This window comes from Mercurialis annua, linkage group LG4, assembly GCF_937616625.2.
Source record: "Mercurialis annua linkage group LG4, ddMerAnnu1.2, whole genome shotgun sequence".
NCBI classification, from domain to species: Eukaryota; Viridiplantae; Streptophyta; class Magnoliopsida; order Malpighiales; family Euphorbiaceae; genus Mercurialis; species Mercurialis annua.
In genome coordinates, this window is record NC_065573.1 from 40,045,503 (window position 1) to 40,068,295 (window position 22,793).

At 32.1% G+C, this 22,793-nt stretch overlaps 3 protein-coding genes and 1 non-coding gene across 6 annotated transcripts; 3 read left to right on the top strand and 1 right to left on the bottom strand.

Annotated features, from left to right (window-relative positions):
• Positions 1 to 3,414: 3,414 nt before the first annotated feature.
• Positions 3,415 to 5,613, top strand: LOC126677670 (reticulon-like protein B1). The gene is made up of 5 exons (XM_050372411.2): positions 3,415 to 3,751; positions 4,252 to 4,432; positions 4,534 to 4,675; positions 5,097 to 5,166; positions 5,264 to 5,613. Exons 1-5 carry the CDS (start codon positions 3,541 to 3,543, stop codon positions 5,431 to 5,433), a joined length of 774 nt encoding a protein of 257 aa, XP_050228368.1. The 5' UTR covers positions 3,415 to 3,540; the 3' UTR covers positions 5,434 to 5,613.
• A 1,125-nt stretch (positions 5,614 to 6,738) lies between these two features.
• Positions 6,739 to 12,581, bottom strand: LOC126678828 (uncharacterized). Of its 3 annotated transcripts, none has more exons than XM_050373737.2 (16): positions 11,839 to 12,581; positions 10,975 to 11,096; positions 10,774 to 10,862; positions 10,645 to 10,680; positions 10,417 to 10,510; positions 10,148 to 10,190; positions 9,948 to 10,048; positions 9,785 to 9,849; positions 9,177 to 9,673; positions 8,868 to 8,955; positions 8,674 to 8,772; positions 7,987 to 8,555; positions 7,489 to 7,627; positions 7,340 to 7,408; positions 7,143 to 7,250; positions 6,739 to 7,066 (listed from the first exon to the last, which is right to left on the bottom strand). In XM_050373737.2, exons 1-16 carry the CDS (start codon positions 12,060 to 12,062, stop codon positions 6,953 to 6,955), a joined length of 2,457 nt encoding a protein of 818 aa, XP_050229694.1. In that variant the 5' UTR covers positions 12,063 to 12,581; the 3' UTR covers positions 6,739 to 6,952. The 3 variants fall into 3 exon arrangements, with proteins under 3 accessions (XP_050229694.1, XP_050229693.1, XP_050229692.1); XM_050373736.2 differs by having other exon boundaries at positions 8,635 to 8,772; XM_050373735.2 differs by having other exon boundaries at positions 8,629 to 8,772; positions 11,839 to 12,579.
• Positions 12,582 to 16,068: 3,487 nt separating this feature from the next.
• LOC126678198 (GDSL esterase/lipase At1g20120-like) lies at positions 16,069 to 18,577 on the top strand. Its single transcript, XM_050373096.2, has 5 exons — positions 16,069 to 16,375; positions 16,497 to 16,630; positions 16,799 to 17,035; positions 17,610 to 17,850; positions 18,196 to 18,577. The coding sequence occupies exons 1-5, from the start codon at positions 16,114 to 16,116 to the stop codon at positions 18,390 to 18,392; spliced, it is 1,071 nt and encodes a 356-aa protein (XP_050229053.1). The 5' UTR covers positions 16,069 to 16,113; the 3' UTR covers positions 18,393 to 18,577.
• A 3,973-nt stretch (positions 18,578 to 22,550) lies between these two features.
• TRNAL-CAA (transfer RNA leucine (anticodon CAA)) lies at positions 22,551 to 22,634 on the top strand. Its single transcript has one exon. It is a non-coding gene; the product is annotated as a tRNA-Leu (tRNA).
• The last annotated feature ends 159 nt before the right edge of the window (positions 22,635 to 22,793 follow it).

Below are 22,793 nucleotides of genomic sequence, written 5' to 3' on the forward strand. Positions count from 1 at the left end.
AACAGGTTGGTGTGTCTAACTTTTTTCATTTTTAAAGTTTTTTTGTCATTTTATAGCTGGCATTAAAAAAAAGTCTGATGGTCTAAAAATTTATTGAAATCATTGCCATGTTGAAGGACTTTGGGTTCCCTATGTTGCCTTGCTTTGAATCTACAGAGTACAATGCCCTGTTTTGCATTCATGTGTGTGCCTTTTGATAAATGCTTCTCTTTGTTGCATTGTAGTAACTTGGTGTAGGGTCAATAAAGTTATGCTGCCTTCGTTTCGTACTTTAAAATAGTTTTAATTATAAAAAAAATACTTTAAAATAGTTTTAGACACCATCCATATGATCAAATTTACAATTCCTCCTATCCATTCTAAATGACAATTTTTAGTTATGTTATGTCTTACACTAATTTTCCTCCTTTTAACTTCTTCATTTAGTATCTTTCAGAAAATGTGATACATTTAATATAATACGAGGATATGAAAGTAAAGTTACTGAATTTTTTAAACAATGTTCTAATAATTTTATTTTCTTCAATTAGAATGAAACGGAAGGAGCAAAAAATGTAATGTTCGACATAGTAAAAAGTGATAAAAATTTATAAATTTTGAAAATTCACCTTCCTTCAAAATTCTTCATTTAATTTTATATATAGTGGTAAAAAGAAATGCCTTATTCTTTTAAACATGATGGGTTGTTTTCGTAATTTATTGTTCTAAATTATTTCTATAAATTCATAATTTTTATATTCAATTTAGATGGTATTTTTTTTAAATCTATTAGTTTTATTAAATACATAAATTTTAAAAAACCCTTAATCTAAAAGGTGCTTTAAATTTAGAAATTTAACGAAAATTTGAAAATTCTTCCTTTTCTTTTTTGCTTTTATATCCTTGTTCTTGTCTCCTGCTTCTGTACTATCTTGTTGTCTCTTAAAAAAATCTTATTGTTTTGTGGGCTCACATATATGGTCAGTTCCATGTGGTTAGAGTCTTAATGATATGAAGTGATGGGGTTGATTTATACAGGATATGGTAACCCTGGCCTTTGAGTTGATCAAGAATTTGCTACCATATCCTTAGGATTTGTTTTTAATGTTTAAAATCAAAATATTGTTTTTCCAATGCCAATGATCTATTAAACACTAAAATATTTATATGTACATGGTCCAAAAGTTGACACCAAACTTCAATTTGAAAGAAGAAACATTTAAACATGGATTTCGTCAAAGCTATTTTTCAATCAATTCCCGTTGAAATGAGGGCATTAGTAATTTATCTATCGGTTGTTAGAGTATTCTTGATACTTCAATTTAAGAATTAAAATTAGCTCCTATAAGGATTCAAAATTAGACCTTCCCAACTTTAAAAATAATTTCTATTTTATTTGAGGTAGTGATGCTATTTTGGTTTATTCTTGGTAGGAAAGAAAATACATGATGAAATTTTAATTGCTTTCATGAGACAAACATCATTTTCCTCCTCAACAAAAAATGCTAAGACTAATATAGTGTTCACATCTTAATTCCTTACCCTACAAGTATATATTACATCATAGAATGATTATACATGCAAAATTTGTGGGTTTGATAATGCAAAACTTCTAAGCAGCTCAAATTGCATGGTGACATTTAATTCATGTATTACTGTGATGTTTGCAAACTTCTAGACTTAACTATTAAGTAGCCTTCGTTTTTTGAATGTATAGTGCATTGCATACATATGTTGTGGACTGTTTTGGTTTATGTTGTGTGAATTTGAAATCACTTCTTATATACCTTATCACATGAATATTTTGTCATCTTAATAAGAGGGGAAAGATTAAGGTTTTACCTGGTTAGAATGCCAATAAAAATTAGTTTTGCCCCTCGAATTTGTAACAAAAGGCCAATTTTATAATTTTGAAGAGAACATTTTTAAAATATGTATTTTGAATAAAAATATTTTCAAAATAAACATTTTACCTCGTTTTATCCCTTTAACTTCAAATGTTCCAATAATTTTGTTTTCATTTCAGCTCAAATTGCTCAAAATACTTTGTATAACGCCTCACTTAAATGAGTGAAATACGTTTTTTTTTAATCAAAGATTAAACTTCATTAATTGAAGAATGATATATACAATTAGAAAATGACTCCTCAACACTAATGAGTAAGCCATTTCATAAGTAAATGATGAGAACTGCAAAGCAGTCATCCACAAGGGTTTTTTAGCCACCAAATAAGTTAAAAGAGTCAAGTAGTAATTGTTTTCTGCAAAACTGTAAATTTATTTTTAATTGATATTTTGTGCCAAGTGGAGGGAGCAATATGAACCTTAATTATTTAGAACGCATAAACTGATAAAAGTACAATTTCATAAATGTCTAAAGGATGGTAATTTTGTGGAACCATTGTGAAATTATTGACTTTGTTTTTAGTATATTTAGCGGGTTTTTGATATTTGAGGCACCTAAATTTCCGGATCAGTGCCTCTTTCGCAAATAATTCCGAAAGAGTGTTTGGACCCACATGTTCCGCTTTTCTAGAATGCGGAACATGTGGGTCCAGGCACTCTTTTGGAATTAATTCCAAAAGAAGCACAATAATGGAAATTTGGGTGCCTCAAATATCAAAAACCCATATTTTGCACATTTTCACAAATGTCTAAAGGATGGTAATTTTGTGGGAACCATTGTGAAATTATTGACTTTGTTTTTAGTATATTTAGTTTAAAACAACTAAAATTGTTTTTTTAGTTTTAATATTACTTATATCATAAATATAACTATTAATATTATTCATAAAAAAACTATTAATATTATAAATCCAAATAAATAACAATTTCACATCATCAATAGTCAACAGATGGGCTTCAATTTTTAATTATTTTCCATCAGAAGGCTTTATTTCCCTCCCTGCTGTTTGCTTAACAAGAAAGTTTTCTATTTAGGCAAAATCAAAATCAAAATTTATATTCTAGAACTGCTATCTAATAAATATCATCTAAGAATCAAGGGTCCATCATCATGACAAGTGTCACCATATCAATGGTCCAACTAAATCACTATGCATACTGTACTAATACAGGAGACTTTCCTTTTATTTTATTTTTAACAACCACAACACAACAGACTTTCCTTGCCGCAAACAATTTCAAATTCCTAACCTCTCTATTCTGGACACGTGTATATTTTAACGCCGTAACCTAACTGCACGTATCAGAAGTCCCATTCACACAACACCCGTCAAATCTAACCGACGTTAAGCCTCGGGTCTATAAAAATGTACCCATGCGTTTATATCTTTCCACCTGGCGTTTTACTAAACCAAGCCTCTAGCTTCGGTTTCCAAACCTACCAACGGCTGAGATTAAATTTTTGAAATCAACGATTGCTATTCTTTCTGGTAATAAAATAACGCTTTTCACTTTTCTCTCTCAAGTATATACATACAGAGACAGTGCGGAGTGTGCTTTCTAAATTAACTAAAAAAATTAAGAAAGAGGTTTTTCTTGAAGTTTCGCGTCATATCTCGATTCGAAACGTTTCTAGGGTTTTTGAGGTTTTAAACGATGGCTGAGCACGAGGAACCAAAGGGAGAATCGTTGATGGATAAGATATCGGAGAAGATCCACGGTCACGATTCGTCTTCTTCGTCGGATTCCGATAACGACGAGAAATCCAAAGTGAAATCTCCGTCTTCTCCCTCGTCTGTCAAATCTAAGATTTATCGTCTATTTGGCCGTGAAAAGCCTGTTCACCATGTCCTCGGTGGCGGCAAACGTATGGATCCATTTTTTATTCATTTTTTATTATCATTTCTTGATGTGTTTGTTTGCTTTTGATCTTGATCTTGATTATCTTTGTTTTTATTAAATTTTTCAATTTATTTTTGAACTGTACTGGTTGTAGTTATTGATTTCTTCGCTTGGTTAGTTTAGATCTAGATCTGGACTATGTGTTGTTAGATCTAATTTCATATCACATATATATTTGATGCGATTGATAGAGTTGAGTTAAATTTATAGCAACATATTAATTTTTTTTCCATAGGGATTATTTTTAATTAATTAAGATTAATGATTACATGTGAATAGTATTTTATTGACTTGCTTAAATAGCACTTGTTATGTTATCTAATTGATTCAGTATTAGCAATTAAGCTTCGCTATATTGAATTCTTTAGATGTTGTATTTAATGTGTATGTGTAAGTTTGCAACTATGAGCTATCGACATATTTTTTATCTGATTTTCTGCGTACTGTTTGAATTGGGGGAAATAGCTGCCGACATTTTTCTGTGGAAGAATAAGAAGGTATCAGCCGGAGTGCTCGGTGCAGCAACTGCTATATGGGTTCTCTTTGAGTTGATTGAGTATCATCTTCTTACTTTACTTTGCCATGGATCCATCCTTGCTCTTGCAGTACTTTTCTTGTGGTCCAACGCCTCCACTTTCATTAATAAGTAAGAAATTGATAATTGGTATTTGGTAGTACTATGAGATTGATGTTGTGTTTGTTCATGGTTGTTTTTAGCTTACGTTCTGGTTGTTTGGTTTTCTTCAGGAGCCCTCCACGTATCCCAGAAATTCACATCCCTGAGGAGCCTGTTCTTCAGATTGCAGCTGCACTTAGGATGGAGATCAATTGGGCTTTTGATATCCTGCGGGACATTGCATCAGGAAGGGATCTCAAGAAGTTTCTCTCCGTAAGTGGATTCTCTTAATAATTTTATTTAATTTTCATACCCAGCTATTAGTTGTATTTGACAAATGCTTCATAATCTATTTGATGTCAGATATCTTGTGACAATTTAGTAGAGGATTCTCAGTTGGATATTTTCATGGTCTTTACTCTTTAGTATACTGCATTTACCTTTTTAGTTGATTGACTGCATTTTCTGTAACTTTTGTAAGTTATAGCATTATTCAGTAAAGTTCTTGAAATTCTATGGTCTTGTAAATATCTTAAATACAATTTGCTGGACTTGCTAAAATGTTGTCACTGCTGAGCGGGTTGTTTATGCTGCTTTTGGTTGTATGTTACTTTAATTTGGTTTTCTTGTAGTCATCCGCATGGAGTTTAATATCATTGTAATCATGAATGCTGATGGAATTATGCTTGATCAGGTTATAGCTGGCTTATGGGTCTTGTCTATTGTGGGAAGTTGGTGCAATTTCCTGACCTTATTCTATATTGGTATGAACTACATAGCCCCAATTATGATTTTTTAAAACCTTTTGAGATTTAGAATTTATGTTTGTTCTTAGTGAAGTTTTGTGGTTTTTGCATGCAGCTTTTGTGTTGCTGCACACAGTGCCTGTTTTCTACGAGAAGTATGATGACAAGGTTGATGCATTTGCCGAGAAGGCAATGATTGAATTCAAGAAGCAATATGCTGTTTTTGATGCTAAGGTTTTAAGTAAGATTCCCAAGGGGCCATTGAAGGACAAGAAGAAGGCTTAGAAAATGTTTGCTTGTGCTGTTACTAGCTTCTGACAAAATTGGTAGTTTGTATTTCTGTGAAATTGTGAAACTGTCCGGAGTATTTTATCATCGATCCCTCTTCTTCTTTTGGATTCTTAGGTTGTTGGGTTCATAATGTGGATGAATATGGAATTTTTATACAGCTTTTGTCCCTTATAAGTGGTCTGTGACATATTTTTACACATTAATTAGCTTATGTATATTGCTTTTGATTTCCATTGAAAATGCATTTGCTTGGAATCTGTATATGTAAACATCCCACATCAAAAGTGTGGGATAGTTCGAGTGCTTTCTAATATGTAGAATTGAATTATTAAATTAATTTGGGTCACTTATTTTGGATCATTTGTTAAGGTCACTTATTTTGGATCATGTGTTTAGGTCTAAAAGTAATGTATACCATTTGAATTTTGATTGTTGCTGTCAAAAAGCTCTCTAGTGTGTCGGGTTTGAAGGAGAAGATGTGCTGACGAGAACCTCAGCTTTTATCCTCCATCTGTGCTTTAACATGATTTAAGGCCAGATTCAAGGTCGACATAAATTATGTCGTGAATTAAGTCGGAAAGTTAATTTTCATCCTGAACGGATGGATTCCTTCTGTTACCACTATCTATGACATGGATAGGTCGAGAAAACTTGCATTTTGCTGTTGATGGAAATGCCCATCATCGTCTGCTTGTGGCAGTAACAATATTGTATTCCTTAATCTCATCCTATGCACCGAAATCAGCAATCGTTACAGTTATTTTCTTGAATTTATCATCTGCAAGAGGGTGAATAGTCTGCTACAAAACATTATGGTTTAAACTTGCCTATTCAATACTGACAGGTAATCCTATCAAAAAAATTAAATAAAAAAGACTTGACATGAGATCACTTTGAAAAGTGGTGCTGAACATATTTATAATAATTGGTTGGAATTTAACAGATTAAATTAAACGATGAAACAGCATATACAATTGAAAGATTCACAAATTTTAATTGATTTATTTGAAAAATATTGGTTTGAAATTTTACGTTTTTGACTCTATGAATTTCAATGTACTTCATTTGAAATCATACTTTTTATTATAAGAAACTCATTTGAGATAACATTTCTAAAATGAATATTACTTTAAAATTCACATAAATTAAAATAAATATTGGTAATCACCAACTGCTTCTTAGCATTGTCTTAATTCTTACTTCTTCTCATCTTGCTAAGATATTTCAGATTCTGGTAATTAGCTAGCTAATGAACATTTTAGCTTCTCTGTTATGATTTAAAGATTGCAAAAGTAGAAATTTCAAAGTCAAGATCTTTTTGACTTATTATACAAGTTACAAAATAAAGCAAATCGCCCGCAGGGACACAATCTGAATGTAAATCAAAGCTGCCAGTTGCAAATATGTACAAATGCTCCAGATTCAAGTTCAGAAGAAAATGAGAGAGATTAAGTAGTTCTAAACTATTAAGCACTTTGCTTGTCGTCGCTATTTCCCGCTTCTCAGCCAATTCTCATAAGAAATAAGAGAGCTGCTGCTTTTTTCTTGAACCACCTTCCCCGTACGAATCATTCCATTGCTTCAGTTCATTCATTATCGATCCCTCGGCAGCAAAGCTAGCAGCAACCTGAGTGCCCAACAAAAATCCTAATCAGCAACATATTGTGAATGAGCGAACACTCATATCATTGCCTCCACATTACCTGATTCTTCGCGTGTCTGAAATCTTCCGTGTTCAATGGCCTCAGTGTAATTACCCGCTCCTCTTTGCCATCTTCAGTTTGCCCCGCTGCAGCTCTTTGCTTTTTCTCCTTTGAAATACAAAAAACAAATTAATTTCGACAATACAGGACATAGAGTTAGAGTTGATAGACCAGCTCGAAATGGAATAAGCTGTTACCTGATCCTTGAGTCGTTCTTGCTGTATCAACTCTCTAACAGGCCGATAAGCTGCTGTTGTGCACAAGTTCTGTTTACACAGTGATGAAAATGGTCAACAAAATGCTAGTGATTCATGAGAAGACCATAAAGTTTGTAAGATAAGCAGACCTTAAGATCACTTCCTGTAAAGCCTTCAGTCATATTAGCAAGCTCCTTATAATCTATACCTTCTTCCACTTTTTCCTTTGCCAAGAGAGTTTTAAGTATCATTTCTCTGTTCTCTGGTGAAGGAACTCCCACCAAGATTCTGTGCAGTATGGTATAGTTTCAGTACGAGATGTATAGAAATGCACGGCAAAGTGTGAAAGCAGGTTGGTGGTTTGAGTTCATGTCTAATTATAAAAATAACGCGGTCTGAAAAACGTGTTGATCAACATGACACAGCACAAAAAACTAAACGAGTTAAACAGATTGGGCAAGTTCACATATCAATCTACAATACGATATGTTTTAAGATGTTCCAAAAACGAGGTGATTCATTTATTGACACAAAAACATTTACCCCCAACAATAACCTATTATTTTCCATTTACACGAATAGTGTTCACTGGTGATAAATATTTTGACAACCCTAGGCAAAACAAAGGTTAGTGGATAAAAAAATACCTCCGCTCAAAACGCCTTATAATTGCTTCATCGAGGTCAAATGGTCGATTGGTTGCAGCAAGAACAAGGATACGCTCACCTGGCTTCGTCAAAAGCCCGTCCCAATGAGTCATAAACTCGTTCTTTATCTTCCGCATGGCTTCATGCTCACCCACTCTAGTCCGCTGTCCAAGCATGCTATCCACCTCATCAACAAATATAATAGTTGGAGAAACCTTGCCTGCCAATGTAAACAAAGCTCGAACATTCTTTTCGTCCTCGCCAAACCACTTAGAAGTGATGGTTGACATGGATACATTAATGAAACTTGCTCCCGCTTCCTTGGCAATGGCCTTAGCCATCATTGTCTTTCCTGTGCCAGGAGGCCCAAACAGCAAGATTCCCCTACAAGGCTTTAAAAGTCCGCCCTTGAAGAGATCGGGTCTATGAAGAGGAAGCATTACCAGTTCCTGAAGAGATTCTTTGATCTCATCTAATGCACCAATATCAGCAAATGTTACATTTATCTCATTTGGAGGTATCACCTCTGGCCTTATACGCTTCTCGAATTCATTGTCAGGAGCAACTTCCTGCAAATTAACATATGATTGAGTACATATCTGCAAATTCAGATAAATGTAAAAAATAATATGTTAAACAAACCGGAACTTTTGATGCTGCTAAAGAAATGTCGCCGTCTGTCTTTACCCCTGACGCAAGGTTCTCTGGTTCAGTTCTATTTTCGGGCTTTCCGGTATCAACTTTTGTTTCTGTCTTAATAGCAACAGTCTCGACCCTTCCTCCTTCCTAAAATCATTCAACAACAAGTACGAGATCTATATATTAGTTCTGTGCCTGCACAATTTCTCTCAAAATCAAGTCTAAGTGCCGTAGTTCAATACCTTAGACAATTCAGTTTGCGCTTCCAGCTTTAATGTATCTTTATCGGCAGACTTGCCTTCGTGGAATAAGCTAAATCCATGGGACAAACTGTTTCACAAATAACAAATGAGCACACGAACACTGAAGTGTGAGATATAGAACCAAAGCGAGAAATGGCGAAAGGATAATTTTAATAGACGTTCTAAATACACAGATTTGGAGTTTGAGAAGCATCTCCGTTTCCGGAATAAAAGACTAAAACGTTGGATTCAACAAGTTTTTGTACAGCATAGAATAAGAGAAAAAGCAACATAGCCTTCTAATGTCACCTTTTAGATGATATAACTAGCTTTCCGTTTCTGTATTCAGGATCTTTGTTATTCATCAAGTGATATGAAATTGCAGATACCACAATCTCTTCTATATAGTTACTTAGAACCATCGTGTCCGCCACACAGATCGAATCAAGATCATCACAATCAAGATCATTAGATGAAAGTACTTCCATGATATGATTTTTATTATCCTGAACTTGGATCATCTTCATATCTGCCTCCAGTTGGGATTTCCAGCTGACGAGACGGGTTTCATCCTCAGGCGGCCTAATCTCAATGCTGTAAGGAAAAAGTCTAAGAAGTTTCTCATCAAACTCACTATTGTCATTGCTCGTATCCGCAATGTGAGAACCCAGGATCAAAACTGATCCTGAAAGTTTATTCAGTATTTTCTGGAATAAGTTGAATATCCTTTGGGATCGACATAGGAACTTATCGACATCCCTAACATATAGAATGATAGGAGTGGCTTTAGAGACATATGCCAAAACCTGCATATAAACAGAACGTTAAGTGCCCTTAACATGAACAAACAATTGGAGATTTTAAGCTAAATGTTTGCGTTTTGTTGATGGTTAATCAAAAACCCGTCAATCATTTACCTTGTAAAGAGACTGTATTAGAAGCCTCTCATCAAAAGACCAGCTGCTCGTGCGCTTTAAAGGAACTTTAGTGAAAAATAAGATCATATAATAATATTCAGTGAAACAATTCTTCAAGGTTCAATGAAATATCTTCAAAAATAGTAATTGTTAATGGAAAAACCTGAATTTGTAGAATTAGATTGTGATCCTAGGTTACTTATATTAGCTGCTGCAGAAGCATTTCTTCTTAACTTAGGAGCATCAGAAGAACCTTCCACTCCCCTGCAATAATAGGAAAATGATTATTTTCAGCAAAACATAAAGTGAACATGATCTAACCCAATAAGTTGAATTGATTAAGAAGAAGGTACTTTCCAATACCTTGAAGCAATATCCACACCACTGTGTTGTCTCCTTAACCTTCCTGCAAGATAGCATTTTACAAATATATCATTGAAAATATAAAATAGGACCTCTATAGTGACCTGAGCTGACTAAATAAAAAACTTTCTTATATCAACGATACAATGCAATGTTTCAGCAATAGAATCTATTTACTGCTGCACCAATGATTACAGATATAACTTATAAGCACTCGCCTGCCCAGGCATTTCCTGTGCAACTGCTTGATTAAAATAAAAAGAAGCTACCTTTAGGTTCTTCTTTCTGAGCACGCATTGAAAGTGATCCAATGAAGCCAGATAGCCGTTCTAGTGTTGACTCTGAGGTGCACCGCTTGAAGGGCTGAAATACGAGATCATACATTTAAAGACGAAAAACGAAGTTGCTAGATATCAGTAGTATTCAACACACATGCAACGAAGCATAAAACATGCAGCAGCAAAGACTATGGTCAGCATAAACCTTCCGAAACTTACCGATTCCTTCATTGCAGTTCCATATTTGCTTTGAATCTGTGAAAGGGAAAAGAAAATTAGAACATTTAAGATATTACTACAAAACAAGAAACCAAAGCGAACGAAGTGCAAAACACGATAACAGCTAACCTTTAAAGAAAAGTCAGTGACATCTAACAGCAGCAATTTTGTTTCAAAGTAATGAGCTAAAGCCTTGGCAAGCATTTGCTGGTAAAGTTCTGCAAGAATGTGAAAAACTTGCAATTAGAATTCATATTGACATAACTGAATTAAGCAATAATTCGATTCATTCCGCAAAATTCTAAACCATGAAAACTGCAGATAACCAACCTGCAGGTCCCGAGAGCAAAATAGCACGACTTGCAGGCGCAAGATTCCTTGTATACTTTGAAACTTCAGCATGCTTCAAGTGGACATAGGCCGCACTTGTTAGTAATGCCCTCGTCTGTTCGCTGTTAAAAATATAATCAGAGTAAATTTACATCAGTGGTAATAGTACTCTTACTCACCATAAATAAAATAAATTTGAACTTAATTAACCAAGAAAAGAGAAACAAAGGCTGAATGTATAATACACGGTAATAATTGCATTGTAGACTAAATTGCTTGGAAATTCGGTTCAATTTCCGTTTTAAATAATGCTTCTAAAACTCAACTCAGACATATTACATTTTCCAACATATTCTTATGAAAAAAAAAAATCATTTTGCCCGTTTTCAGTTTGATGATTTTCCGTTTGCGTGCAACATAATTTTGTAGACATAAACTGACTAATAAAGTATTTAAGAAAAATCAAATCACCTCTAGTCTATGATCCTCTGCTTTTTTTCCATTAATTTTTAACAATTTGTTCGAAATTTCGTATAAACATAAGAAATTCAAACTTAAGTTTTGTCCTAGGTTTGAAAAGGATGGTAAAACCCAAAATCAATTCAAGTCATAAGTTAAAAAAAACTATAAATTAAAACTAAAAAAATTCTATAATTAAAAACTAATTGCAGATTAATCAACTACATAAAGAAAGAAAAAAACATCAAAGCAAGAAACTAACAAAATCATTTGAACGCTAATATAAAAACTTGACGCTCACTCTCATTTTCAAGAATTTCAATATTTGATTTCAACTCAAATTATTATGTACAAAATACATTAAAAAAAACTATGTTATAAAAGAAACGTTTGAAGGATAAAAACCTGAGATAATAAGGGAATTGATCAAAGGTGATACCACTCTCTCTGCCATCAATAACCTGTCGGAGCAATTCCTGTTCCATAGTCTCTGCCGTTATTGCATTCCCCTGCGACACTAACCCTTTTCCGGTCCATTTTCCGACCGTTTGCCCCGACGCTAATCCCAATCCTACCCCTACTCCTACCCCTACACTCAACGCTGACAATAATATGTGCTTCTGTTCCATGTTTTTTTACCTCTCTTCTCACAACAACAACAACATTAACAAAACAAAACGATTTGAAAATAAACGGATAAACTTGCAGTTAAGGGAAAATAAAATATTAAATTAGGCTATTTAAGTTTTGTTTGGACAAGATAAATTTCCTTGATATTTTGTGATTCAGACAGCAGCCGAAAATATATACACCGAGTTTCACGATTTGCCTCAACCGTTTTTTCTATCTCTGTTTTTGTAATAAATTTAAAACTTCATATGTTTTTTTATTTCAAAAAACGAAAGAAGCGGATCTTCGGACACGGTGGACGGTGGTTGTGAGCGGCGGCGGTGGAGAGAGAGAGTGAGAGAGGTTATTAGTTTCCCGCTTTTTCAGGGGATGGTGATGTGAGAGTGAGAGTGAAGAATACAGCGGGGAATTTAAAAAGAGGGGATTGGTGAGAGGGTGATGAGTGTAGGGGTTACGTGTCAGTGATTTGGCGGGTTTGAGGTTCGGTTGTACAGTTCCCAAACATAACATGGTCTCAAGTGGTTAGAGCCACTTGCGAACTGCACCCGCGGATAAACATCTCATGACTGCATCTTTTTTGTAATCTTTACATTGCCCATTTCTATTTTTCTGATGTCTTTTTTCTAATGCTGACATTTATTGGTCCAATCTAATTAGTAAATGTTTTCTTAAAACAAACATGTTTCTGGGACCAATAAGCCTAGTCTTGTAAATTGGAAGGAAATGTGTTCTCCCTGTAACCATGGCGGTGGCGGCATTCGTGATTTAAAAAATCAAAATAACGCTTTTCTTATGAAGTTAGGTTTTTCTATTATCACGAAGCCGGATCTCTTATGGGTTCAAGTTATCCGCTCCAAATATAAATGGGTTGTTAATAGTCATCCGAAGCCTGTTAAAGGCCATTGCTCCATTGTTTGGAGGAATCTCGGTTGCCTTTGGGATAAAATCTTTAACAATTCGCATTGGGCTCTTGGAACTGGTCATCAGATTAAGTTTTGGAGTGATAATTGGATAGGTGATCTTGGTCCCCTGAAGTTTTTGGCTTCTGTTCCGCTTACTGAAGATGATCTTGCTAAGAAGGTAAGTGATGTGGTGAGTAATGGCAGTTGGCAATGGGATTATATATCTGGCTTAGTTCCTTGTGCTGTTTTACTCCGCATTGCGGCTATTAGACCTCCTGCCATCTCGGGTGCTTCAGACCAACTCTATTGGGGTCTTACCAGCTCTGGTGCATTCAGCGTTAGCTCGGCGTATAAGTTACAGCAAACTGATCATTTGGAAGAAGAAAGTGACTTATGGAAGATCATTTGGAAATGGCCAGGGGCTCAAAGAATTAGAACAATGCTTTGGCTTACGGCTAAAGATAAACTCTTAACAAACAGTGAGCGTCGGAGAAGGCATATGGTTGAGGTCGAAACGTGTGAAATCTGTGGCGAAGAAAAGGAAGACAGAGACCATATTTTGCGGCAGTGCATTTTTGCAAGGGAAGTGTGGACTAAAATTTTCCCTACTAATTCTGATCACAACTTCTTTACTTTACCTTTTGATAAATGGTTTTTTGATAATTTGCAGAGTAGTAATCATCATGAGGACAGCGAGATGCGGGCAATCACGTTTGGAGTCACGTGCTGGTCCTTATGGGGCCATCGCAACAAATTCATTTTCAACGAGGAAAGGTGGAGCTCAAGCATGCTAGTTCAGTCCATCATTCAAATGGTGCAGTATACCACGGCAGCAAAGAGATTCGCGAACTTGTCAAAGCCTGGGTTGAGTCCTAGAACTGAACACCTGATTGGTTGGGAAAGACCTCCCGGTGGCTGGCTGAAAATTAATACAGACGGTGCAGTTCATCCTCCTGAGAACATGGCGGCGGCAGGTGGTTTAGCTCGTACTTGTAGCGGGCAGTGGATTTTTGGGTTTAGCAGAAATATTGGCAGGTGCTCGGTTCTTCAAGCAGAGCTTTGGGGCGCTTTTGACGGCTTAGAAGCGGCTTGGAACAAGGGTTATCGCCTCGTTATTTTAGAGATGGACAGCAAACTTGCTGTTGATAGCTTGAAGAGTGATGCTATTCAAGTTAATGCTAACGAATATCTTCGTTGTGCTATCAAGGAGTTGATGTGCAGGGACTGGTCCGTCGCAATTCGTCATACTCATAGAGAAGGCAACCGGTGCGCGGATCGTATGGCTAACCTTGGCTACTCTCATGATTTAGGATTGATGATCTACAATGATATCCCGGAGAGCATATACATGTTGCTAGCAGATGATAATGCTGGGGTTTCCTTCCCTCGAATGGTTAGAGGGTCTTAGTGTTTCTTTGCTTCCGGCCTTGGCCGTCTTCTTTCATCAAAAAAAAAAAAAAAGCTGATATATATATTTTTCTTAATTATATTTAGTATATCACTTAACGATGTGAATTTATTTTTGTACACGTATTCGAGTGAGAATTAGTCTGAATGTGAAATGTTTAAAGTTGTCATCTTATTGAGACCGTTCTGTTTCAAAAATATAAAAAAATATTGTCGAATTTTTATGTTTTTATTTGTATCTATATCAACATTATTTTTTAGCTAAATAGTACGAAAAACATAATAAATAATATGATAAAAAATTATTATTTAAAACTGAAAATATTACATATTAATTATAAAATTATATAAATAAATTAGTTCACATTTTTTTAAAAAATTATAGTATGTTATAAATATTAGACTGTAAAAATTATACTAATTCATTGAAAATTCCTATCATATAACTATTTTCTTCGCTATCAATCATCGGTAAAAAGACTATAAGTATCTTCTTTCATTAATCAAAAATAGACTAAGAATCTCAAATATCGGTAGTATCTTTAAAGAGCAAACAACATTCTATGTGTTTAGTTTGTTTCAATGTAATATATTAAATACTTTTTCTTCATAAAGTATGCAGATTACTATCGATAAAACTAATTTTTTAACACATTTGGTTAACCTTTTCTTTTACAAATTTAATGAAAAATGTGTAAGCCAAAATTTTTATAATATGAAGATATTTTGACCATTCCAGCAATTCGAAAGCCAATTTTGAGAATAAAATTTCTAAAAAATCTTTATAAAGTTTTTAAATATTAATAAAATCAGATTTTTTTTATTTTCTTGACTTTAACAGATTACTATCGATAAAACTAATTTTTTTAACACATTTGGTTAACCTTTTCTTTTACAAATTTAATGAAAAATGTGTAAGCCAAAATTTTTATAATATGAAGATATTTTGACCATTCTAGCAATTCGAAAGCCAATTTTGAGAATAAAATTTCTAAAAATCTTTATAAAGTTTTTAAATATTAATAAAATCAGATTTTTTTTTATTTTCTTGACTTTAAAGTAATAGAAACTTTAAGATTTCCGTATAGCTAAAATAACTATTTTTCTTGATAATAATAGGCCTAATACATTTAAAAAAAACCCACCTTATAACATTTTTTCGTTTATACCCTCACCTAGGAAAAAGTTCATTTGTACCATTTTTTTGATTTTTCATTTTCGTCTCTACCCTAAGGAGCTAATTTGACTTCTTTTCATTTGGTCTAATATTCAAAATGATCCTTTATATTTAGCTTATATTCTAATTAAATATGAATATTATTAATCATTTATAATGTTTTCATCCTTTAATTAATTTAATTGTCAAAAATTTAAATTTTAGGGTAGAGATGAAAACGAAAAATCAAAAAAAGGGTACAAATAAACTTTCTCCTAGGTGAAAGTATAAACAAAAAAATGTTATAAGGTGGAAGTTTTTTAAGTAATTAGGCCATAATAATAGCATATCTATTTCTACATGGGATTGGAATAAACGTGGAAAAATTTATCCAAGCAAAATAAACAATAATAGTAAATCTAGAAATAGTTGTTATTGACCTGGTCAACAGGGGTCATTTGTTTGGTTCAGGGGAAGTCCAGTTGCTATAAAACATGGAGGTAAATTAATTAATGTCTATAAATATAAACAATACTAAATTGATACAGCAATTCGATAAAAAAAAATAACAAAATAATAAAAATCATGCAGTTTCTTTGTTTGAGAAATTCTTTTTCGATTATTATTTTTTCATTTGTTGTAATAAACAGTAGTTACATATGGAGTGTAGCAGCACAAGATACTCCACGATTTCGTGCATTGTTCGCCTATGGTGATTCTATGGTAGATACAGGCAACAATAATTTTACTTTAACAATTATGAAGAGTAATTTCGCCCCTTACGGCGTTAATTTAGGGGTTGCAACCGGAAGATTTTCTAACGGGAGAATACTATGTGATCATTTAGGTATCGGAAAATGCTTATTTAGATCAAATTCACAATTTATTTATAAATTTAACTAATCAAATGTTAGAAAATCAAAAAATCAAGAAATATATGTAAAATGACACTAATTTTTATTTTTCAGCGGATAGATTAGAAATTAATCTAGCAAAAGTGCCCCCTTATTTACAACCAGATATATCACCTGAAGATTTCATAAAGGGAATATCATTTGCTTCAGCCGGCGCAGGATATGATATTTTAACATCTACGTCAAGGGTAACTTAATTTTCTTTTATGAGAGTTTAATTTATAGTAAATCATTTTTCCATTAAACTCGCAAATCATAGTTAAATTCTAAACCTTATATATATATCCAATATACTTTTTTATCTAGACTCGGTTTATATCTTTGAATTTACTTTATTTGACATTCGGGTGATACAGTCATCGATATCGTTAGCTGATCAGTTAAAAAACTGGCAAGAATATAGAGGAAAGTTGATAGCACGTATCGGAGACGGTGCAGCGGCGACATTGGTTGCCAATACAAGTTTACATTTGGTGGTAGCAGGAACTGAAGACATTGTGAGTTATTTTGGTTCAAACAGTCCTAGAAGATCACAATATGATTTGGATGCTTACACTAATCTTATGTATGACTCCGCTGCTAGTTTCCTCCAAGTAAGTACATTTCATAATCTTGTGTGCTATTTAAATTCTGTTTATAATTAATTATCATTCTCATCTATCAATCATAATAATTCTAGCATATTATTATACAGTCTGATTTTTTAAATTTTCGTTTTTCATGTGTATTTAAAAATATGTACATTTAAAACTGAAAAATAAAAAATACGATAAAATTGACAATTTTAAAAATTTATAATATAAACAAAAAAATATCAAAATGGGAGTAATTATGGATGAATATACCATGCTATCATAAAAATAATGAGTAGGGATAATTAGTCGAATTACTAGTTCTAATCATTTTAGATATTATTGGACCAAACCCTATTTCATGAACATTTAATTATTTAAGCGTTAGAATTCACCAATACACGTTGCAAAGTTTAGCAACAGTTTTGAAATTATTACAACAGTATAGTATATCGTAACAAAAATATCAACTGCTGCATTAGTTTAAGAAAATATAACGATATGACTGAATATGTCAATAATTTATACTAATAAATTAGCCGTATGTTGTTTAAATTAATTTAATTGGTAATTAAGTATGTATATACTTGGGTAGGTGTTATATGAGAATGGAGCAAGAAATATTGGAGTTGTGGGTGTGCCACCAGTTGGATGCTTTCCGACGCATAGAAATGAGGCAGGCTGTGCAGGAAATATGAACCAAGGAGCAGAATTATTCAACTCCAAATTGTCTGAAAGAATTCCTGAGCTTGCTACTCGATTAAAAAAAAGCAAGATTTTCTACATGGATTTTTATGGAGTTTATGTCGACACCATAACGGATCTTAAAACTTGGGGTAATTATTTATATAATTATTACACTCAAACTGCTTGCTTTTTAATGGAAAAAAATGTAAGGGTTAAGAGTTTTCTTACGGTTATTGAACCGTATGTCGCTTATAGAACGGTTGGTATCATTTAATTTGTTATTTTTTGATGTATGAACTTTCATTTTCACGTCAATGGCAAGTTAAATAACAATTCAGATCTTGATTTGCTTACGTGTCAATGATTTCATTGCTAATAAGCAAATATTGATTATGTAAATGAATTTAGAGTTCAATGACCATTTGAAAATTTAATTTAAAAAATAAAATATGAAGTAATTATTGATGAACTAATTAAATGAATTTTGGTGGCAGGTTTTTCTAATGCAAATCAAACATGCTGTAAAACAGGAAATAAAGATGTGTCGTACTTGTGTGATAAAGAAAATCCAACCACTTGTGCTTTTAAAGAATTTCCTCATCATTTTTATTGGGATGGCTTTCATCCCACAGAATATGGACATAGGATGCTTTCTAGATTCATCCAGCCATATATTGCTCTATACGAGTAAAATTTGGAGTCGAAAAATCAGAAAACGCACACGAACATCTCAACTAGGTTGTTACTCTTTTAGTGTATACTGCTGTCTGCTTACTCTTTGCCTATTTTTATTTCTGTTTTGCAAAATATTTCATCCACCTCTTGATTTAATCGAACCTAAAATTCTCAAATCAAATTATAATAATTTTTTTTTCATTTGGCGACGTATGTGGGAGACGATTTTGTGTTTTTTTCTGTTGTGATTTAAATTGCAAATTGTAGTAAAAAATTAATATGGTCTTATTATATTTCAGCACTTGTATGGTTTCCAATATGAAAGTCGGAGTGTGTAACATTAGATAAAAATGCTTGTTATTTAACTTTGATACGTAGACAATTATAGATTTTTTTTGATGAATGACAATTATAGAACTATAATCGAGTCAAACTGAATTTTAATGTGTTTATGCTCAAATCAAAGAAATTTTTAAGTAGACTCGGTTTACCACGCCATTCTGTGGACTCAGTTTATCACATTATGACACGTCATTAAAATAGTGGTACTATCGTAATATTGTTATTCAAATGTGTAAAAAGTAATAAACAAAATTACAATAATGCACTATTATAATGACGTGTTATAATATGATAGACTAGCTTATGGATGACGTGGTAGACCTATCTAAGAATTTCTCATTCAACTCATTATATGGATGAGAGGTTCATATTCAGATCGAACGAGCATGAACTGAGTTCCCGCTCAGATAATTTAAGTACTAAAAAGACAAGTACGAGCTCAGTTTATTTAAGGGTTAATGGTATTAAAAAGTCAAATTTTTTTCAACTTTTTGAAAATATATCTGAACTTTTTAAAATTTATTAATATTTAAATTATGTAATTGACAGTTCTTTTTCTTTTTAATTTTGAAAAAACTTCATATAGTCAATTAATATTATAGGTATAATTAAATCAATTGGTAAAATAGATATATCTGCAAGAAATTTATCAAATTTGGATAAATTTATTTGATGGTTTGAATACTATATTTCTAAAAAGTCAAAAAGTTGGCTTTTTCACACCATTCAACCTTATTTAAAGTAATTTTAAACTCAACTAATTTAGCACCTAAATAAAAAATGAGCTAAATTTATATTTAAAAAATTATATTAACAAATCAAGGAAAATAATACTAGCACTTAACAAAGCAATATTTCAAACACACACCAGTTCAACCATTATTCCGAGTAATATTAACAACAAACAAATATTAAAGGAAAACTATCAAATATCTAAAGTCATCCGACATTGAGCTTATGGATTATTTTTTCCGTCTCATTTTAAAAGTCGTATTTAATAAAGATTAAAAAAGTATTCATAAAAAAAAGACTACAAAAAGTATTCATTATAATGTTTTTCTGTCATACTTTACCCTTATTAGTGGTACTGAGCCGTTTCATAATTATTTTTTATAAAAGGATAGGGTAATATAAGAACATTTCAAAATAGAAAATGAAAATTATAAAATGGGACTGAAGGAGTAATAATTAATCATGCCACGAGCTATTGATCGAGTTCGTAAACAAATTAAGCTCAAGTTTAACCCGTTAAAATAATAGAATATAAAATTTAATTCAAACTCGATTAATTTAGATTATGAATGAGCTCGAGCTGAATTATTATCGAGTTGAACATTGAACCGTTTATGAACATCAAAGTTGGTTAAAGGCCCTATGGACAAAGTACAATCTAGTCTAACAAAGTAACCGGTATTAAAACTTAAAAAAAATAGGTTTAATAGCAAAAAAAAACCAAACCTTTTTAACTTGTTGCAATTTTATCCAAACTTTTTAATTTTTGCAATAATATCCAAATTACATTATTTTGTTGTAATAATATCCAAATTGCACTTTTTATGTGATTTTTTTTGAGTTTTTTGCCATTTTTTAGGACTTTTATTATATTATTATACATCAAAAAATAATAATAGCCTAATATCTTAATTAAAAACAACAAATTTAGCCATCAATTTGACTATTATTGCTACAAAAAATGCAATTTGGATATTATTGCAAAAATTAAAAGGTTTGGATATAATTGCAACAAGTCGTAAAGGTTTGGATTTTTTTTACCATTAGGCCAAAAAAATATGAATAACTTTTGTTTATTTTTTTTATCAAGACACACAAATGAAAAGCTCATCCAATAGCAATTAACAATTTATTACCTAATTTTATATTTTTATAAATTAAATTTTTTTTGCTCTTATTATATTAATTTCTGGCTTCGTGCAGCTTTACAGATATAAAGCTACCAAATTGGTAAGTGGGCTTAGCTTTGGTAGAAATAAAGGGGTAGTCCACATTTCTTCCGTCCGAGTCCCCATCGCATTTGCATAAAGATGGAGTATAGCTAGGGCTAACCACACCTTTTTACGTAATGTCTATAGGCCAAATGTCCTGCATATGCTCTATAAAAGTCAAGAATAGGGCCTTTTTTTTGTGTAAGGTCAAAATTTCCATTAATATATAATAACAAAAATTATATAAACGGTTTCTCAATAAATTGAGTAAACTATTCTTTAAATTATGATGAAAGCTGTAAAATATAATCATCAAAAAGGGCTAAACTAACCAACAAAAATCACCCAAATACAAAAGGCAAAATAACTAGATTTAAAAATTAAATCTAGTTAAAAAAGAATAATAAATTACAAACTTAAATAATTTTAATAAGAAAAGTCATAGATATAAAATTTAAAGAACAATAATCAAGTTGAAAAAAATAAATAAATTTGTAGTTAACCTTTCAAGTATACAATTTCTTACAAAAACTCCATTTTTGAGAAGAAAATACTCCAGAGAAATAATAAATTCATGAAGAGTAGATTAAATCAAAATGAAATAAACAACAATATATTTATTTATATGACAGAATTATTTGTTTTGATCATACATTTATTCAAAACTTTTTAAATTTAAAATTCTAGTCTAATTTGATAATTTTGTTGATATTGAACCATTTTGAACTAATTTTAATTGTGTCAAATTTTCATTTCAAAAAATATAAATTTTTTTATTCATTTTAAATGTTATATTTGCTTTATTTTTTACTCCAACTACTTAAATATATACAATTTTATAGTTAAAATTTGCCGTTGTTTTTTATTTTTCAAAATTAGGAGTTAAATTTTATAATTTTGAAAAGTAAATTTAATTAAGGAGTTAGTATATAAACTCAACTGAAAAATAAATAGTTAAAATGATTATAAATTTTTTAAATAAAATTGCAACAAGGTAATTAAATTGAGATAAATTTATAAAAAGTTGAAAAAAATAATTTTTTAATATTGCTATCTCTAAAATGAATTAGGTTAGTGATTAGAAATGCAATACTCTTTGTCAGCATATTATAAAGTAGTAAGTTTTCAATTAGTAAATATATTCAGCGTGATTGTCGTTGTTTATGGCACATAAACCCCGTCATAGATATTCACTAGGTAGCAAAGACATTTCATTCAATTAATGTTTCGGAAATATTTCAGACAATTGATGTTTCATATAGGAAACTTTTTTTTTCCATAGAAAACCTTAAATTCGCCGTGTCCCGTATTCCCGTGTCCATATCCGTGCTACCTGGATATTCACAATAATGGGTAGTGCTGTAGTACTAGGTGAATCAGCTTGTGCATGCTGCGGGTAGCAACTAGCAACTAGCATAGCAATCATCTAATTGTTAAAGTGTCTCTTATGATTTGATCACGGAATCTCAAAAACTGTACAACAGAATATATAAATGTCCGTGCATTTATAAAACTCTAAATCTTGTCTGTGTATTATATGTTTGTCGGACACGCAGAGCGCCACAATGCAGTAGTGGATCAATCATACATACAAGGAATGACCCATCACTGATTTTTTTTACAGAATACGTACTAGAAGCAATCATACAAATATATAAAGTTCAAGCATCTGTTTGGTTAGATTTGTACAGCACGTATACTTTATTAATTTGATTCATTACGTAACTGAGAGAGAATTTTATGCCGACTGCTCACAGGATATTTTACCATGAAGTCCATGGAACTTTACAAGTTACATATATCACTCTATTTTTTCTTTTTTTAAGCATATAAACCAAATAAATTAAATTTACGGTATAATTTAATAAAATGATGCATAATCTCACAAAGTCAGGATGGCCGAGTGGTCTAAGGCGCCAGACTCAAGTTCTGGTCTTCGTAAGAGGGCGTGGGTTCAAATCCCACTTCTGACAATTTCTTTTCTTTTTTGTCTTGTAATCCCACTTTCATATACCAGCGCTATCTGCTAATTATTTGACATTTTCCAATTATAATTTCGTAAATTTTATTATAATTTTATAATATATTTTTAGATTAAAAAATGTTAAATTCGATTACAATTGAGAGAGAGC